We start from the raw sequence: 20,018 nt of genomic DNA, 5'->3' as shown, positions 1-20,018 counted from the left end.
CTTCTCTTAATAAGTGTGAAAATTCAAGCCTCTGCATTGATCAGCTGTGAAAGAGGGTCCAGTTTTCATCCTCTTCACAGTGTGTTGAGTAGGATTCTTTAAAAGACCTTGTTGAGTGTGCCGTCATGAGAATAAAGATCAGAGGAGGGGTGTGGCTCAGAATAGTGATGTGGATGAATTGGGGAGCCATGTGGGACACATTAGGCTAGACTTTTTCGATCCATGTTGTAACTAGAGATAAGAAATGTTACTTTTTGCACTATAGTTCCCAGTAACCATACTGTGGGATTCTGGTAGTTATAGTTCCAAAGTAATGTTTCCTGTTTCTGATTACAGTGGGGTCTTGACTTAAGAATGGCTTGAGTTAAGAACATTTTGACTTAAGAACCACTCTCATAGGAAAATATTGACTTGACTTACATAGATTTGAGTTAAGAACTAAAAAAAACCCACGTGGGAGGCAGGGAAAGTGCAAAATTTGAACTTTCAGTTAACTGGTGGCCAGTGAAAAGGGTGCCTGTCTGCTTCCTCACTCCTCCCAGCGTTTAGAGAGTGGATTGGGAGTCTTCAGGCTGCCTGTACTGCCTGGACTGTATTTTCCCTGCCTTCCCAGAACCTTTCTTGACCGAAGAAAAAAAGAAACAAAATACCCCCCTCTAGCGGTCGAAGGCAGAATAGCAGCTTCCCATTAGTTTCTGTGGACGGAAAAGAGCAGATACGGATCAAATGGTTTTCAATGCATTCCTATGGGAAATGCAGATTTGACCTGAGAACTTTTTGACTTGAGAACCGCCTTCCAATACGGATTAAGTTCTCAAGTCAAGACCCCACTGTATAACAGTTTAAAAAGTTTCTCAGCTACCATGAATCAGAGAATGCAGAGCTCTTTGAAATACGTGTTTGTGCTCTGCTCTTTTGCTTTACATGGATCCATGGACAAAAATGAGAACACTGACTTGTGGTCTCGACCTACGGGATTAATCCATATTGGAACGGGGTCTGTAGGTCGAAAAGTCCTCAAGTCGAAAATGCATTCCCCATAGGAATGCATTGAAAACCAATTAATTTGTAACCCGCTCAAGAAACACCCCCCCACAAAATTAAAATAAAGGTAAAAATTATAACCTTATCTTTTCGAAGCCTTCCAGGGTCCCCCGCCACCGTCATCGCCGCTGTCGGAGGACTCGGAGGGCTTCGGCGCCACTGCCAGAGGCCTCTTGGAGTACCCCCGCTGACGCAGGGTTTTCCCCGGTAGGCCCGGTCTCCTGCCTGGGAAAGCTTGGTAGACCAGACCTACTGGGGGAAGCCCTCCCCTGGTAGGCCCGGTCCACCCTGGGAAAGCCTGCATCGGCGGGGAAGGCATCTGGAGTTCCCCCGCCACTGCTGCTGCTGGGAGCAGAGCTGTGCCAGGCGATCCCAGCCATGCTCGGACTCCTGGACTTCCCCTGCCCGGCGCTTTCCCCGCTTCCCTCTTCTGGTCCGTAGGTCAATTCTCCGGCCGCAAGTTGAAGTAAAAATTTGCGGCCGGAGAAGTACAGATCTCGAAAAGTTCATAAGTGGAGTTGACCGTAAGTTGAGACTCCACTGTATACCACATGACTGATACCCTTCTCATTGGAATACTGTATGAGTCCTGTCTGAAAAACTACTGATCTGTTTTGCTAAGGTGAAGACTGTTATCTTGCTTCTCATTCTTCTGCTCAAGGACTACTGCTAATAATAGTGCCAGAATATTTCAGGGAGTCTTCCTCACCATCCAGTGGATTAGTTGTTGCCCACACTATCTTGCACTTTAATGTGTTCATACATTCTGACATGTTCTGATAGTTTGGGGGATTGCTGTCATTTTCCAGGGCTAATCTACCTTGCTTCTTTGAAGTGGCAGGGTCTGCTGTACAGAAGAGGGAAAGCAGAAGTTTGTTTGTGCTATTTTGGCAGATAATAAGGCTGGCTTGGATTGAAGAGGTGTGACAACATCAAAATTGATTCTTTTTCAGTTTTTTCTTCTGTTAACCTCTTTCAAATCCTTGAAGTGGACATTTAAAAAAACCCTACATGCTATTCTTCACTCATCTGTCTTTTCCATTTCCAGATGAAACATTATCCAGAGAAGGTAAAGAGGAACCCAAATGAAAGTAAAGAAGAAAAATTTTGGTTTTATAAACGGATAGCCAAAGAGGTAGAGAAGATTGAAGGTTTAAAAATGTATAAGGTGAGTTTCATATTTCAGCTGGTGATACTACTAATTGTATAGGCAGTACATTGTGTTTGTTGTAAAGTTTGAAAAAAAATGATTCAGATTAGACTCATTTTTATTAAAATGGACTATTTGAATTTTCAGCAATCTAGCCATGTTTATTTATTACAATCAAAATGACAAGAGTTTTCTGACTTAAAAAAAATTATGGGAGAAACTTTTGTGAACCACAGTTCATTTCATCAAATGAGTAACCTGCTTATTTCTAGGTTAAAGCAGTGTTTGTGCGAGACTCTCATTATATTATAACTAAAAACCATCCTCAAAGGAAGTCTCAGATATAGAAAGTGTTTATTTCCCACTTGGGTGCGTATATTCTCTACTGGTTATATTGTACATGTAGAGAACAGTTTTCCCATAATTGAATTGAATGGAAAAATATTTTCTTTTATAGCGTGAAATTCGTGAGAAACCCAACGTGCCAAGTAAGTAATAATTTTGTGTTTTTAGTATAATGAATTGAAAACAGGTGAAGTTTTTAAATTCTGTTTAAACACACATATAACTGTGTAACAATGATCAGGAAATATAAAAATGTTCTTGAAATCCCTGAGGGCATGGATGAGCAGACTTTAGGAAGGATAGACTTTGCTCTTTATTGGAATCCTGTGATCCAGCAATCCAGCGTCAGATGTCCATGAACTCATCTTGAGTAGCAGAAATGTAAAGTTGATGACAGTCCTTACACACAAATCAATTATGTTCATTCTAATTTCCCTTCATTTCTGGAGTACAGTTTAGAAGTTTAGGGTTAGTTTGTTACAGTTTTTATTGAACGACTGGGAGTTGGCAGTCCTTGCTACTCTTGCTATGTATGAATTGGAAAAATCATCATAGGATGCACTGCTCATATATTCAGTGCACATTAGGTTTTGCATGCAACAGCTTTGTACTGAAATATTACATATGCTTAAAGAAACTGATACAATTACATTAACAGTATTATGTAAGCCTTCAATCTGAATTGACAAAAAGATACCAGTATTGCTCTGAAATTACCACAGGTTAATTCCCAACTTTTCCATGTGTTGTGGACTGCTTGATTATGTGGTGCACATTATATTTGAAATGATTAAGCAAATGTGTAGCTGCTTCATATTCCATAATGACAAGTGCTTCACTTAACTGAATCCTTAATGTGTGAAGTTGCTTGGTAAACATAGGTAGGTTCTATAATGAGAAACTACAACTGGAAATATTATAAGAGAAACAGGTGGTGTTAAATTAAGTACTGGAATTCACTTAAGAACAAAATACATGGGAACCTGTGTAGCAGTCTTGGAAGTGATCATGAGAGTGGAGACAGAGAGAGGGGCTCCAGAGGTTGTCTGTCAGTGTGTGTGAACATACTGTGCTCATATACAGAAACCAAGGCTGACCATGACTGACAGCAGAGGACAAGGTGAGAGGAGATTTTACACTGGCCATGCAGCACAGCATTTTTCTGTTCTTGGAGCCAAACTTGCAATACATTCATAGCCAAACAAAAAAAGGATTAGCTTTCTTCCCTCTCCTTTAGAGCACTGGTTCTTAACCTTGGGTTACTCAGGAGTTTTGGACTGCAACTCCCAGAAGCCTTCACCACCAACTGTGCTGGCTGGGGTTTCTGGAGTTGCAGTTCAAAAACATCCGAGTAACAAAGGTTAAGAACCACTGCTTTAGAGCTTTCTTAGGTGTGTGTGACATGCTGAATGGCAACTGAAGGTATACAATTTGGTCGTTCTCTACTACTAACACCGCCTTCGGGTTAGAGGGTTTTTGTTAAGTTTGAGTACCTTGACCTGTCTTGATTGTCAGTGTTTCCATGGAAGCTGTTATGGATAGATAGATAACACTGGCAGTTTACCACTTCTATAGATATTGGTGAAATCACTGTCAGTTCATATTCCATATTTTTGAGGAAGATCAGCACAGTGTAAGTGAGTTAGATTCATACAAGTGGGCCCATCAATGAAATAGTAAGCCATATTCCTGCCCTCACTAAGAAAAGTGCTTCTTTTCAGCAAGTCAGCCAACCAGGCCACTGTAAATGTTAAGGGGCTCACAAAGTATGCCCATTTTGATTTTCCAGCTTAAGCACAAAATAGCCACGTTCTGTTCACATTTGGCTCTTTCTTTTTTGACTGACAAATTCCCGAATGTCTAAATTCTTAGAGGTTATTACCACATTATTTTCTGGGTGCTCCTATTTGATTTCTAAACAGTCCTTTTCAGTATATGTAAGTGGGACTGGCAGCAAAATGTTTCTGCATGGATTAGTCTTGTTCAGTGGGCCAGCCATGCGGTGCTCTAGAATACTATGAGGTCCTTGAATAAGCAAATTATCTCCTTCCTCAAAAACTTTCATTTTTCTTTTCCAACACATAGTCAGTCTTTCATGGCTCCTGTTTAGCAGAATAAAAAACAATTTTAAAAAGGCATTCAGGCTTTTGAGGTTCCCTCCATTTGGGGGAGAAGTTGTGATGGGGTTCTTGTTTAATCATAGGCGATTCCTTCCCTTTTGATAAAGTCATCGCACGAGGCAGAGCAACATTCAATAAAGGATTAATATTCCTCAGCAGAAAAATGTTAACTTCAGTGGGTCCAACAAGACCTGTAAAAATGAGCATTTCAGTCCATATTTCCTTTAGCCCAGATGTTCGTAATGAGTCCTTTAATGTGGGGACATGCCTAATCTCTCCCAATCGGTAGGCCCCTGTAGTGGTTGGCTCTTCACTGCACAAATAGCCCTGCAACAAGGGTGTCAAGCCCAGTCACCCTCAGGATGTGTCAAATCAGTAGGGATTGGATCTGGGTGTTCCACCTTCTTTCATGGACCTTTCCTTCTTAGGTAGACGTGTACGGTCTATTCTAGGGGTTCAGCCTCGCCCAACTGCATCTCCACTCCATGCCTTACCTCCCTTTAGGGTTCCTCCTTCCCTTCTCGCCCTCCACCTCTACGTTCAGTGGCAAGGAAAATGCTGAGGGCCCCTCGGTGACCCACATGGCTAACTTTCCTGTTGGTTTGTCACCCAAGTTTGACTCTTCCCACTCTTATGATCCCCAACTTTTTTCCTCCCCTTTTATACCACTTCCCCAAGCTATCTCCTCCTCCTCTGTCATCAAGAAGCCCTCCACTATTGATTGCTCCTTTCCTGTCACCTGCTTCCTGCTTTGTTGTTCTCCTTCAAATTTCCCACCTTCTCCTTCTAAAGCCATAGTTTGGATAATTGAGGGTAATAAAGTAAAGACTGTGCTGAACCCTTCTAACTTAGCCAAATGAGGGGAGAGCTCACTTCTAGGTCCAGCTGCTTTCGTCGGTTTCTCCTCACAAGAATGCTGCTTTCTTAACAGTACAAATGTTTATCAAAATAATCTAGCTTCTCATCGGTCCCATTTTGGCTCTGCACAAGAACATTTGAGTTTTCTGTTACATGGAGAGATAATGGTGAATAGAGTTTTTTAGGTCTTTGATTTTAACATGTGTACACAGTGTGAACACTGGAGGAAAGGAAATAAATCAGGCTGATCCTGATTGCTACTGGAACTGGAGAACTCAGGGAGAAAGGTTTCATAGCAATTCCTGAGACTGAAAAACAGTACAAAAGGCTTCTTTCTTACCATTTAACCCTTTAAACATTAACAGAGAAGGGTAATAACTATAAAAAAGATGGCTTCATTCCTCTGATGAAATAACAGCATTACCCATCTCTCTTCTTTGGCATAACTTATCTGACCAAGGAGACAGAGGGTGAATGGTCCAAGTGGAATGTGTGGTTGTAACTAACAGTTTCTAACACAAACTGGAGTGAAATTCCCCTTCATTCATTTTTATATATGCCATTCTCTGTGTCTTTTTTCTAATATTCTCATCTTAATCTTATGCTTCCAGGTAGATCTGCAAAGAAGAAAGCAAGGTAGGTAACATATAAGTAGATTGCAGTAGTGTGATTTAATACTTTTGGATCTTCAATACTTTATTTGCGTGTTCTTTTTTCTAAAACTATTTAGAGGGTCAGCTGTCAAAATAACATTTAGGTCATATAACCATTGCTGCTAAATAGCATTGACTAGGCTTGGGCTGGAGCCACAGCCATCAACTGGGTAATCAGAGTAGGTCAGATATGTGAAAAACCTCTTAAGTTCTTGGGAAGGAGTGGACAGTTATTTCTCCAAAAGAAAAACAGCAATGTAGCCTATGTGTAAAATCCCAAAACATGAGTAGGGACCATTGAAATGTTACAAACAGGGTTGCTTTCAATCCTACAAGACTATGAGGCTGTGTGATACAGTGTGAGGAAGTCAGCATTGGTGTTAATCGATTTTAAATCATATCAGACAAACATTGCCTTGTGTTTAATACAGTTGCTAGATCGGTAGTCCAGCGGTCCCCAACCTTTTGGGGACCGTGGATCGGTTGGGGAGTGCAGGCTCCATGCTTGGGGGGGCGCACACTTGCGTAACACACCCACATGCATGCAGGGGGGCAGAGATCCGTCTCCTTAGCCCAGTTCCAGGATGCCTGTGGACTGGCGCCAGGCTGCGGACCACAGGTTGAGGACCCCCTGCTTTAGTTTATAGGAATACTGATTGTAACACAACATTGGACAAAGTTTTCCATCATATCCTTGTTGACAAAGTGCTAAAATCTGGACTGAACTTGCTGTTGTTACTTGGAGCCAAAAGTGGTTGGTTCACTGCATGGAGTATTTGTTAGTTGTTTTTTCCAACCAGGAGGAAAGTGAAGCTGCACCCGCAGAGAGGCCTATAGTAATACCAATTATATTATTGACCTTGGCCTGCAGAGGCCAGTTACAGTTATTGGTCTCTGCTATTGTTTGTCTCTCACCTTGCCCACTAAATGAAATTGAATCAACTGTGGCTTTCTTCTTCCTATCTGCTAGAGCAGGGGTCTCCAAACTACGGCCCACAGGCCACATTCGGCCTGCCTTGCCTTTTTATCCGGCCTAGCGAATGTCGCAGGCTCGGGCGGGCGTGCATGTGGGAGTGCGCACGGGTGGGCGGGAGTGCATGTGCATGCGGGTGGGCATACATTTGCACACTCACACATGTTCCTTCGGCCCTCGAAAATGTGGCCGTCACAGAGAAAAGTTTGGAGACCCCTGTGCTAGAGTGTATTTATCTGCAGATTTGTGTGCCACCTTTGAATCTGTGTACAGAAAATAGCAAGTTACCTGAATTTGTGATTGGACAGGAAGCGCTGATGAACATTTAGTACATGTACTTTTAAACTCTATTTTATGTGTTGGGACCCCTGATGTAAATGAAGGAAGTCTTTGTTGATCCTAAATTCTCTTAGTGTTGATGCACAGCCTATGTCAAGAGAATAGATTTGGTTAAAAATCACAGCCTGGTTAGTGGGATCTGTAGCATGTTATTCATTCTGTTTTGGTAGGACATAAGCTATTTAGCTTTTCATCACTTTAAATATTTCTCTGAATATCTGGATTCCTGCTGCTTCTGTTATAGCAGATAAATTGTTTCTATATGTTCTACTTGGAATATATTTGATCAAATCAAGAACCTCTTTTTCTATATCTTTTCCAGTGTAAGACTACTTAGTAGGATCTCATAGCTCTCCTGAGTGGATGGAATATTCTGTTTTAGCTGTTCTTTTCCTGGTTTATCAGAGGCAGCTGCTTTGTTTGTTGTTGTTTATTATGAGATTTTTTTTAAAAGGCGAAGTAGTTTTAGAGTGCTGAATATGTGCTTTGTACATTTTATTTTAGGTGGTCTAGTGGTTACAAACCTGAGGTGAGTAAAAAAAAAGTAGATCTGTCTATATATATGAATTCTATCTCTGTTAGATCACAAAAATGTTGCAAAAGTGAGTTTATAAGTTGTTCAGAACACTTCAAGTACAAATGATATAAAATGAGGTTTTATTGAGCCACATGTGATGCTTATTGTTTTGAAGACACACTGCTAATAAAGTTTCTAGATGAAGCATGAAGGGCAAAAGGGGAGGAAGTAGAAAATACTGAGACCCAAGATCATCCTTACTGCAGCATATCTGATTATAATATATAGATGTGAAAGCTGAGCTATGAAGAAAAGTGACAGGAGAAAAATTAATTAATTTAAAATGCACAAAATGTATTGTTGGAGGAGAGCTTTACAGATACCAGAAAGATAAATAAGTGGGTACTGCTAGAGATTCAATAATGTCATTAAAAGAAAACAGATATTATAGAATCTAGCAAAAACACTCCCAGATGTGGTCATATTAGAAGAGACCCATCTCAGAGCAATGGAACAACATCAATTAAACACTAACTGATTCAACAGCAGTTCCATGCAAAGGGATCCCCAGGGGTTTTAAACTCAATTTGCCTTGGGGCCGCTGGAGGCAGAGTCTGGGTGAGGCTGGGCCACATCAGATTTTCCGCCAAGCGGAGCAAGAGCCCAAGGAAGCGGCCCAGGGGTTTCCTTAGCCAGCAGACAGGTGGGCTGGCTGGCAGGCTGCAGTTCTGGATGGAGGGTGCAAGAGATGCTGTCTTGGGAGAGAGTGGTGAGCGAGGCAAGGCTTTTTTTTTTTACTCTTGACAGCAGAGAATGTGTGGCCGCTTTGGGGGGGGGGCAGGCAAGGCGAGGGCCACAAACTATCATCTGGGGGCCGCATGTTTGAGACCCCTGCGTCTTAAGTCCAGGAGAGTAGTTGTGCTAGTATTCCAAAGGATTCACTTTGACCATATTGACGCACAAACGGACCCTAGGGAACACTTTGTTTTTGTTAAAGGACACATTGAGAACACTGAAATTATGCTGGCTTCAGTGTATGTTCCAAATGACAATCAATTGACATTTCTGGAAGAAACCTTACAGGCACTTCAGAATTTCCAAGAAGGGGATCTCATTATAGGGGGAGACCTCAATCAAACAGTGGAACAGAATATGAATAGATCCAGAAAAAAAAATCAAAATGCACAAAGCTGCTAACTTCTGAATTAAAACTAGCCAAACTCCTGAATACAGTGGTGCCTCACATTACGATGTTAATTCGTTCCAGCGAAATCGCTATAGAATGAAAGCATCGTAAAGCGAAATTTAAAAGCCCATAGAAACGCATTAAAACCTGTTTAATGCGTTCTGATGGGCTTAAAACTCACCGTCCAGCGAAGATCCTCCACAGGGCGGCCATTTTCACTGCCTGTCTTGCGAGGAATCTGTCCCTAAACACAGCGGGGAGCCATTTTATTTACCCGGCGGCCGTTTTGAAACCACCGATCAGCTGTTGGAAAATCGTTTTGTAAAGAATCGGTTCCCGAAGCAAGGAACCGATCATCGCAAAGTGAAATTCCCCCATAGGAAACATCATTTTGCGATTGCAAAACGTTCATCGTAATGCAATTTCGTCGTTAAAGCGATCGTAATGCAAGGCACCACTGTATCTGATTGATATTTGGCTTTACCTACATGAATCCAAAAGAAATTATATAAACTATTTTCCAAAGCATGTTTATACCAGAATCAACTTTATCCTAATTTTTTCCTCCATGACAGATAAAGCACTTGTTTCCAACATTGACAATGTTATTTGATCTGACCACTCTTGGGTTGTAAGCTACTCTTTGAAAAAAAAAGAAACCAAGTGACTCTGAGATGCTGGATATTGAATAAAGCTTTACTGTTTAATGGCATGAGCACCAAGGACATAGAAACAAGACTTCAATTATATCTGGAAGAGAATGCAGCCGAAGAGACCACTGAAGCAGCTGTATGGGATGCACTCAAAGCTACCGTCTGGGGTCATATGATTTCATTGTCCTCAAGCCTGAAGAAACAAAGTAACAAAGAACTAGTACAAAACATGAAACAACTAGAAAAAAGACATAAATTAACGGGGTTCTAAGGTACAGAGGTGCCTTGCTTAACGGCGATAATCTGTTCCAGGAAAATCACCGTTAAGCGAAAACATCGTAAAGCGAAAAAAACCCTTCAGTGCGTTCCAGTGGGGTCAAAACTCACCGTCCAGCGAAGATCCTCCGCAGGGTAGCCGTTTTCGCTGCCTATCTTGCGAGGAATCCGTCCCAGAAAACAGTGGGGAGCCATTTTGCTTACCCGGTGGCCATTTTGAAACCGCCAACTAGCTGTTTTAAAATGTCGTTTTGCGAAGAATCGGTTCCCGAAGCAGGGAACTGATCATCGCAAAGCGAAAAAACCCATTTAGACCATTGTTTTGCGATTTCAAAAAGATCATCGTAATGTGGTTTTGTCGTAATGCATGGCAATCATAAAGCGAGGCACCACTGTATATAAAGCACTAATAGCTGAAAGGAAGGCTCTAGAAACTTTGGAAAGCTCTTACATTGCTAAAAACCTGCTATACTTACATCAAAAGTTCTGAAATAATTCATCAAAGACCTTGAAGTTACTGGCTTGGAAAGTGCAAGACAAAAGAATGAACAAATTAATAACTAGAATAAAAGACCCATCAGGACAATCGAAAACCAAATCAGAAGACATTGCCTTGGAGTTTACCAAATTCTACTCTATTATATTCTACCAAAAAGCCACAGGATTCTGACATCCAAAATTACCTCCTAAACAACAAGGAAATCAGAAAAGTACAAGATCATCACTGTCTCATAACGGAAAGGCCCATAGAACAACAAGAGATAATAGACACTATTAAGGCCACAAGAACCACAAAACAGGAGGCCCAGATGGATTTGTAGGGGAGTTCTACAAAAGATATGTGCATATGGTGTCCCAGTCTCTAACATTGTGTGCTGCTGCAAGTCTCTGGACAAAAGTCATTTTATTACCAGAAAATGTGGCAAAAAGACTGCTCATATAACATCATAAAAGAACCTTGAAGGATTTGAGCCAAATGAAGTTTGCAGAGGAGCTACTTGGTGTAATTCTCAACTTTTCTCAGATAATACCACTTGGAGGTGTGTATATATGATGAAGCATATGGTTGGGCTTCAGTCGTACTGTAAAACAGACACAGTGGATGAAATTCTCAACTAGAGTACACCCATTGAACAAGTAGGGATTTGATGAGTCTTGACTTATTCCTGGATTTCAGTCACTCCCCTGTAAGTTTTGGGAGATACAACTAACAAATCACCAGTGCATCTGGGTCAGAGAGACCATGAAAAAATATGTTGCTTACCAGTAGCTTTGGTTTTTTAGGTGATCTTCTGTGAGCTCAAACCATGCACAGTCCTCCCTCTGAGGGTGTTACAATTTGAGGTGTTCTCACATGCCTTCATGGTTTTTTACTGCCAATTTCAGTGGACTCAGGGCTGAGGGAAAAGACTAGAACTCCATCTTGACATGCACACTAGCAGGGAGTTAGAGTTCCCATCAAAAGCTGTCAGCTCTGGAAGTTATGAGTTTACAGATGACTACAGACAACCACTTGTAAACTTGCCAGCCTTTTACATATCCACAGTATATAAGAAAGCAACCTGTTCTTTCCCCTTCTGTGATTCAGGCTCTTGCCACTTTGTTTATGTCACTGATACTCTGGAAGGGTGCTCTGTATCCATCCTGCCATTTTACTTATTTATTGTAAGATTTTTTTTGGAACCTTATTCTCTTGCAGAATGATCCAGCTCAGAGACAAAAGGTTCTGGAATATATGGTAAGCAGGATACATCAGCCTTTTGTTAGGAGGGGGTAGGGGGGCAGTGGGAATCAAGGTATGTCCTATGGAGTCACACTCACTGTAAAGGTTCATAGATAGGGTGTTGTCCTTAGATGCTCAGGTTTATATGGTGGTTGGGGTGTGTGTGTTTGCACAGTTAGTGCTAATGTACCAGCTGTGCTTGTTCTTCAGCTGTCTGCAACGTAGTGATGCATGCATTCATTGAATCATTGTTTGGATTACTGTAACAAGCTCTATATGGAGCTCCCTTTGGAGATTATCCAGAAATTTCAACTGCAGCCAAAATGTTCACAAGGCTGGGTTGCAGAGAAAATGCACCTGCCTTATCAACAGCAGTTCTGCTTCTATCAATATATATATGGTAGCAGTGGAAGTTTTGGTTATGACCTACAAACTTCATACAGTTTGGTTCCAGGCTGACTGAAGGATCATACTCTTCCAACTAGCTGGCCTCGGCTTTGAGATACTCAGTGGAGGCCCTTTTTTAAGTCTTACCAGCCCAAGCATCATTTGATATGGAAGAGGCTTCTTTGGCACCTGTTCAGTCTCTACAACTTCCCTGTTGCTCTTTTATCTCTCAGCAGGCTTCTGTTACTGATGGCTGTGTAATGAAGAGGCTATTAACGGATTTGCCCTATATTTAGTGAATTATTTTAGATTGTTTAATGCAGTAGTATTTTAATATTATAGTTAGCTAAATTGTATTATAACATACTATCTGATATATTTTTATCCGCATCTATTTAGTCTTATTATGGCCTTCCTTGGGTTTCAGTTTGAGAGAAAAGTTGGGATATATGTCAAAGAAATAAATAATAAGTAAGTCTTGGGAGTCTGCACCTTGTCAAGTATAAATGTCCTCTAATAATTCCATATCTGAAAGTAGTAAGAGATGGGGCATGCACAAGATATCTCTTTTCCTATTAATATAGGGGTTTATTCAGTGTTCCTCCCACCCCCCACCCCCCAAAAAAAACTCAATTGAAAGCTTACCCTGGAAAGCAATGTATAGCCGGTTAGTAGTAGTGTTAGATTTCCCCAAAAGCCTGGCAAAAACATTTCAGCAAATAACTTGGCACAGAACTCTCTCAAAGCTTTCTTCTGCCATTGCCCTGCCCCCACTGTTGCTGGTGGAGATATTCTTGTGTACCTCCTAAGTGAATGAGGAAAGAGATGAAGGTCTGAATGCAAAGTTGATATTGGTTTGAGATTGTTGTTATTTTCTTTCTTTCATTGTATTACTTTCTAGACACCAATGCAAATGAAATGACCTTTACTATGGCAGTTCTTAATGCTTAACACTTTGTTAAAATTTTATCAGGAAAACTTTGAGATAACATCAGATCAAGAAGCAGCTGTAGTAATAAACATTGCACAGTCTCTGTCGAAAGATTTGAAAGCTTTTTGTGAAAAGAAAGCAACTGTAAGTACTTAGTTCCACATAGGTATTATAGTATGACTATATGACAGTTGGTGTGATTGTCTGTTCTTCTCTTGGTTGCCAAATGTGTAATAATTCTGGCCACTAGCAGAACTGGAATTTCACACACACACTGTCTTCATAGCCGCTCTCTGTGGTGTCAAAAACCTGTTCTAGAGGGTCTCCCATTAACTAAAGCAGGGAGGCTGAAGGAGAAATGTGTATTCTTGATTGTGATGTTTACCCCGTGACCCCTGCTTGTATCACCAAACAGAGCTCATGCAAGTATCCCAACACATCCTTTACATCGCTGCCACCAGTTGATCTCTGCCAACACTTTAATTATAAAGAGTGAGGTCCAAGCTGAGTATAAAGTTGAATAACACAGGTTGATTTATTACAGTTTGCTTAAACAGGTTCTTCACAGACTTTAATGTATTCATTAGATTAGTAATAACTTGTTTCACTCTTAACTCTCTTAGTTCTCTATGTTCCACACTCTTAACTGCTTCTTTTAACTCCTAACTCTGCCATCCTGCCTAACTACCACAGAGTAACTTCTACTTCAGAGTCTCATCTCTGACTCTTTGTCTATCTAAACTCCTCCTCTTCCTGCTGAGTCTTTTATATCTTGTGACTCCACCCCTCCAGCACTCCCCTTGGTCTATGCAAATATCATATGAATCGCCATGACCTGGGTGAATGCCACAAGGGTGTTCCTGATTCTGAAAGTGGGAGGTAGATTTAGTAGAAGTACCCAATTGGACTTTGGTCTCTATATCAATCAGTAGCAGCAATTCTAACAAACAGCCATCTGGGAAAACATACTGTACACCATTTTTCCGATTGTCTTTCTCAGGCTTCTTTTGAGAATGCAATTGTGTAATTAATCCTCTGAAGCTTTATTATATTTGAATAGCCAAAGTGCAGTGGGGTCTGTTAGTAAATCTCTATAGTGGTGCCTTGCTTGATGACGTTAATTCGTTCCAGCAAAATCGCTGTAGAGCGAAAACGTCAAATGAAATAAAAAACCCATTGAAATGCATTAAAAACCGGCTAATGTGTTCCAATGGGCGAAATACCTAATCGTCCAGCGAAGATCCTCCCTATGGCAGCCATTTTCGGGTGTCTGTTAAGCGAAAAATGCCTCCTAAAAACAGTGGGGAGCCATTTTGAGTAGCCAGCGGCCATTTTGAAAACCCAACAATCAGCTGTTTTGATCGTCGTAATGCGAAAAATTGGTTCCCTGCTTTGCAACTGATCGTTGCAAAGCGAAAAAAAAGCCCATTAAAACATTGTCGTGAAACGGATTCGTCATTATACGGGGTAATCGTTAAGCGGGGCACGACTGCACATTACTTTCAATAGATTGGTAAGGGTTTCTAACTCAGTTGTCAGAAATTAAAATTAAAGGTTTAATTCAGGAAATCCAGAAAAGAATTCAAACCTTGTAACTTACTCTCCTTTTACATGTCCATTGTTGCTTAGTATTCATTTGTTTGTTTGTCAAAAGGACACAACAGCCCAAAAGCACAAATGAATCTTTACCAGTGTCAGCATGGTGTCAGTGCTAGTACAAGGTTAATTAAGAAATGATGTAACTAAAGCAACAATATGAGACAGTTGATCTAATCCAGCTGCTAAAAATCAGGTAGATAAATAGAAAAATGGGGCAAAGTATAATCCAGAAGTCAACTACTGTATAGCATTTCTTCATAGTCTCTGTGATTCCGGCATCTGGGTTTGGCCGTGTGTGCAGCCACAGTCACAGTATGTGAGATCAGACTCGTCTTTTGTAAGATATCCTGCTTTTCCCACCTTCAACATATCTATCTGCCATGCTCCTCCCTCAGTTCTGTTTGGTCTGTTACAAGAACAAGAGCACGAGTAAGAACTTTTTAGCTTCTGCTTGAGGAATACAGCTCAACTGAGCAGGATTTTCGCTCTGACCCTTGCATTGCTTCACAAGCTGAGTCTCAGAGTAAATGCTAATAGTCTCATCTTTATGTGATTAAAACGGTTAATTTCATTAGAACACGTTTGGACTTGAGAGGCATTGTAGCGAGCCTTCATTTAGATCAGATGGTCACACGTGGCAACACAGTGGCAACACAACTCTGGGACATTTATGGCAGCTTAACAGTTGCAGGAGGTTTTAGGATTTATGGCATGATAGCAGTTCAGCATCATTCTTAGCTGTTTTGAGACCAATTCAGCACTTGTTCATTGATGTATTCGCAACACTGAAAGAGGATCAGTGTGCCTAAACTTTGATACTGGCTCACATTTGGGGCCCACCTTGATGCTGGACATCCATATGCACATTTTGTTCAAGAGTTATATTTTAAGCACAAAGTGAATTTGATTGTTACTGCAGATGCTTCACAGCTAGCATGGGGAACTCGCATGTCCATCAGATTCATGATTACTGCTGCAAGTAGGAGACATTCCACATAAACATTTGGGAATTTCTCATTCTTACACAGGTGCTCTGTGCTTTTGAGAGGCTGTAGGTTTGTCACATTGTTCAAGTCACTATGGACAACAGCATGTTGATGCACTACAGAAATAGACAATGATATGTTCAATCACACAATGCTGCTAGTCTCACAGATGTGAGTTTGGTGCCTTCAGTTACATATTTGGCTCATGGCTGCTCACATTCCTGGAAAAGATAATATATAGGCAGATCTTCCCAGAGAACAAGTAACTAATGCACAAATAGCCTCTACACATGTATCATGATCTGCAGGGGTTAGCCTCAGATAGTACTCACTGGCTGAAATCTAGCAGCAAATCACAAGTATAATAGGCCCATTGAATTAGTGGGGATGTGGTGAGTCAACATCTATGTAAGTTCCAGTCATTCAGTAGGACTACTCCAGTTATGACATACTAAGGGCTTTTAGCTACTGTCAAATGAGAGACCCACCTCACCAACTGTCATTGGGAGATGCCTTTCTTCCAGCTTTGTTTCACTAAATGTCCCGTGCCTTCTCACCTTTTCTACTCACCCCCTTGGTCATCTCCAGACTATGAGAGGACACCAGTAGTATTCTGACCAATCTGTGGTGACCAAAACAACTGTAGTTTGCTCCCCTGTGGCTTCCCTTTCAGATGGCTCACTACAACTCCATTGTGAGATGTCCAGAGCTAAACTTGGTACACCTCGTAATTTGTTGTTCTTGTTTCAACTTACATACCGCCCCATAGTGCTGAAGTGCTCTCTGGGCAACTTACAATATAATTGCAAGGAACACTCTTCTCCCCCCCCCCCCAAGATATAGTGGGTGTGGGTTTGTTTGTATTAGCATACCCAAACAATACCTTAACATTTTTAGACTTTTACTCTTAAAAGAAGTGGAGTGCTTTTCAAAAATTTGGGGATGCTTTTGTCTCTAAAGTAGCTGAGCTACAAGTTCTGCTGATGGTAAAGAGCAGAGGCCTATTGATGTATCCTATCAGTGTTCATCTGAGTATCATAATATAATCATTTCATTGTTGCAATAATTCCAAGCAGTTTCAGTTTGTCTGTAATTACAGGCTTTATTCATTTATATTGCATCTATTTCATATGCACAAAATTACTTCAAAGTTGTTGTAACATCTAAAGGTTTTACAGTTGTTAGGAAAATAATAGGCAGATATGTTTGAAAAGATATCCTTGCAACTTATACAGTAGTACCTCGGTTTGCAGAACACATCTGTTCTACGCAACATTACGTAGTATGGAATTTTCACAAACCGAAAAACCAGTTGTGCTATGAAAGGGGTGGCGCTAGAGGCACAATGCGCACTAGGAAAACCCTTTTGTAGTGCAAAAAGAAAAAGAAAACGTAAACCGGGGCTTTATTTCTTAGGGATTTTGGTTCATAAACCGAAAATTATATAAACTGAGGTGTTCACAAACTGAGGTACTACTGTAGAAAGTTACAGGTGTGATTGCCATCCAAAAGTCATAACTATGAAAAATTGGAAGAAGCATTCAAGTACAAAAAAATTCAGTCAAGCCTTCTTATAAAAGCATAGAAAAATATTAAAGTTTAAAAAAATAAGAATATATAAAATTAAATGCAGTTTTAGTCTCTAAGAAAATTAAGAACACACACATTAAAACATTTGACTTTCTCACCCAGTGTGTGTTAGTTAAAAGTCTAAGTAAAAAATTCCAATGTTGATTTTCTGGTGCAACTGCTACTCAGTGTTGCTGATATTCAGTGTGTGAAGCTGAATGAATGCCCTGGTGCATATTTTGTGTGTCCTACCTCCACATATTTATGAATCTTACCAATTGTTTTCATTTCCTTTTGTTTTACTGAGGATTTTTGCCTGTAAGAAACTCTGTTTGAGTTCAATATAACTCTCCATTCACTGTGTTCCTGTTTAGTTTGTTATGTTAGCAACTTTTGTTTCAACTAAATTTTTTTATGATTATTTCTTTAGAAGAAATTCCAACTTTAATCCTAAAGTTGGAATTCCCATCTCAGATTTTTCTTACATAGGAATTTCTGACTAACCTTTTATGAAGTCAGAAAAACCTAAAGTTCATATTTGTACATTCAACTGTTGTTTACAGTAATCTTACCTATGTTTACAAATTTTAGCCAAAACATTCCATGACTTTGTTTATGTAATCACAAAAACTGTCACACAATGAATGGAGGACTTCAAAGTGGAATTATCAGGAACTGAACTTGGTTACAGGCTGGCTGGAAATAGTGTGCGTGTGTTTGGAAACAACTAACTCAAAGCTGCATTATGAAAAGCAGTTTCATTTTCAAAGTACTTTCCCCTAAAACTTTGTAATCATTCCAGCACCTTGTGAATTCATATTTTCAAATATTGGCCATTTGTTCTCCAGCAGCTGAAAATCATCTCCATCCGTTTCCATTGTTGGGATGGGATTATGAGTCAGATTCTTTTCCTAAATTGCCCTCCGCACTGACATCAGTAGATTCACTAGCTGATAATACCAAACACCTCTCACTTTTGGAACAAACTCAAGATGGCCAAATTTCTGAGAATGGAAGTCTGTTCTCAGCTTCCACTTGTTGCTGATTAGGTACTCCAGCAGATGCAGTATCATACTGTGACTTCTAGTTCAATGTGAGTCAGGCAAATGTTGTAAATTTGGTTGGATTAACAGCAACATTTTGAAAGCGCAGTTCTTGGAGAAGAGATTGCAAAAATCTTGCTCTTCCATAAAATACATTAGAGAGATGCTTTCCTACTTAGAAATAATCTACATGTGGGGTACCTGTAAGCTGATGATGGTCTTTGTCTCTAGCTAGGCAGCTAATCATACATATTCATAAGTTAAATTACGAAGAGGAACAGTTTGCTTATCTGTAACTATAGTTCTTCAGGGTGTCATTTGTGAACTTCCTTTTCCTAACAGCTCACTTTTTCATAAAATGATACAAAATGCAAAAGTTGAGGTGAGCTTCCCACAAAAAATTACCATTCTTTCATAGGTGGTTTCTTTTGAAAACGTCTGTGCAAGGAGAATAATTATGTATAGCCAGTAAGTATTCTTTTTGTTCTTTCAGCTCAAGTATATTAAAACTCTTCCATCGTTGATGTCACAAGGTGAAATAAATGAAAGTCGGCATAATCCTGTCAAACCATTTGAAAGTAACAAAGACCAACCAGGTATTTTGAGATGAGATCAACAAGAATGTGATTTTTTTTCAAAACATTTGTTCATTTGCATGCATTTAAAGTTTTTATTTTCTAAGTGTAGCTAAACCAGCAACATTTATAAGTTTTAGTGTGTATCACATGTCATTTATTAATTTGTTAATTGATGTATTCAACACTCACTCTCAAAGTGGAGGCTATTAATATTGGGCTGAAATAGCCACTTATTGAATCACCTCTCTCATTTATTAAGTGCATCCATATAATCATAGCAAATAATTTAGATATTCCCCCCCCAAAAAAGTTCATGAGGTGAGGTTTCAGAGTTTAATGCAGTAGTAGACTATCGCACAAGAGCCATGCTATAAGAGAACTACTATTAAAACTTCCATTTTAAAAAGCTATCTGTGCTAGGAACTTACTGTATTTTTTGCTCTATAAGACACACTTTTCCACCTCCCAAAAATGGGGGGGGGGAGTGTCTACGTCTTATGGAGCGAATACTGTAAAACAAAGCCTTGGAAGGGTCAGAGAGTGCCTTCCGGGACCCTTCGGCAGCTCCCCCCACCCCCCGCGGGGCCAGCAGGGGCAAAATTGCAACCTTCAAGGACCCTTCGGAGGCTTGGAAAGCCTCAGAAGGGTCCTGGAAGCTGGCGATTTTGCCCCCGCTGGCCCTGTGGGGGGGCCCTGAAGGGTCCTGGAAGGCACTCTCGGACCCTTCCGAGGCTCCCCCCACCCCCGCGGGCCCAGCAGGCTGAAATTGCCAGAATATCTTTTCCTGTTTTCCTCCCCTAAAAATGAAGTGCATCTTACGGAGAGGTGCATCTTATGGAGCAAAAGAAATTACGGCAATTGGAAAGGTCTGCGCTACACCTTTACTCCTCCAAAAGAAGAGACTTTCAGTTGGATAAAAAGTTACGGTTGGAGTTACGCTGCCAAAAAGCAAGTAAATTCCGAGCACAGATCAGCACTGCCTATTTAAAACACAAGGACATAAAATGAAACAATTTTTTATACTAGGAGCATCTGCAAGTGGCAAATTTGCAGCACAGTTTTGTGCAGTTAACATAACCATTAGTGTT

At 40.5% G+C, this 20,018-nt stretch overlaps 1 protein-coding gene across 3 annotated transcripts in view; it reads left to right on the top strand.

Annotated features, from left to right (window-relative positions):
• The window catches only part of LOC110085764 (uncharacterized), a 50,986-nt gene that overhangs the window by 22,448 nt on the left and 8,520 nt on the right, over positions 1-20,018 (top strand). For all 3 annotated transcript variants that reach the window (XM_073003896.2, XM_078377602.1, XM_078377603.1), the window contains 7 exons: positions 2,093-2,212; positions 2,652-2,682; positions 6,129-6,153; positions 7,987-8,011; positions 11,814-11,852; positions 13,198-13,299; positions 18,846-18,948. In XM_073003896.2, coding sequence (XP_072859997.2) covers positions 2,093-2,212; positions 2,652-2,682; positions 6,129-6,153; positions 7,987-8,011; positions 11,814-11,852; positions 13,198-13,299; positions 18,846-18,948 — 445 coding nt within the window. The remainder of the gene's footprint in view (positions 1-2,092; positions 2,213-2,651; positions 2,683-6,128; positions 6,154-7,986; positions 8,012-11,813; positions 11,853-13,197; positions 13,300-18,845; positions 18,949-20,018) is intronic.

The sequence above is a fragment of the Pogona vitticeps genome, chromosome 6, assembly GCF_051106095.1.
Source record: "Pogona vitticeps strain Pit_001003342236 chromosome 6, PviZW2.1, whole genome shotgun sequence".
In the NCBI taxonomy this organism is placed as follows: Eukaryota; Metazoa; Chordata; class Lepidosauria; order Squamata; family Agamidae; genus Pogona; species Pogona vitticeps.
Note: the sequence above shows the minus strand (reverse complement) of the source record. Positions and strands in the feature narration are given on the sequence as shown.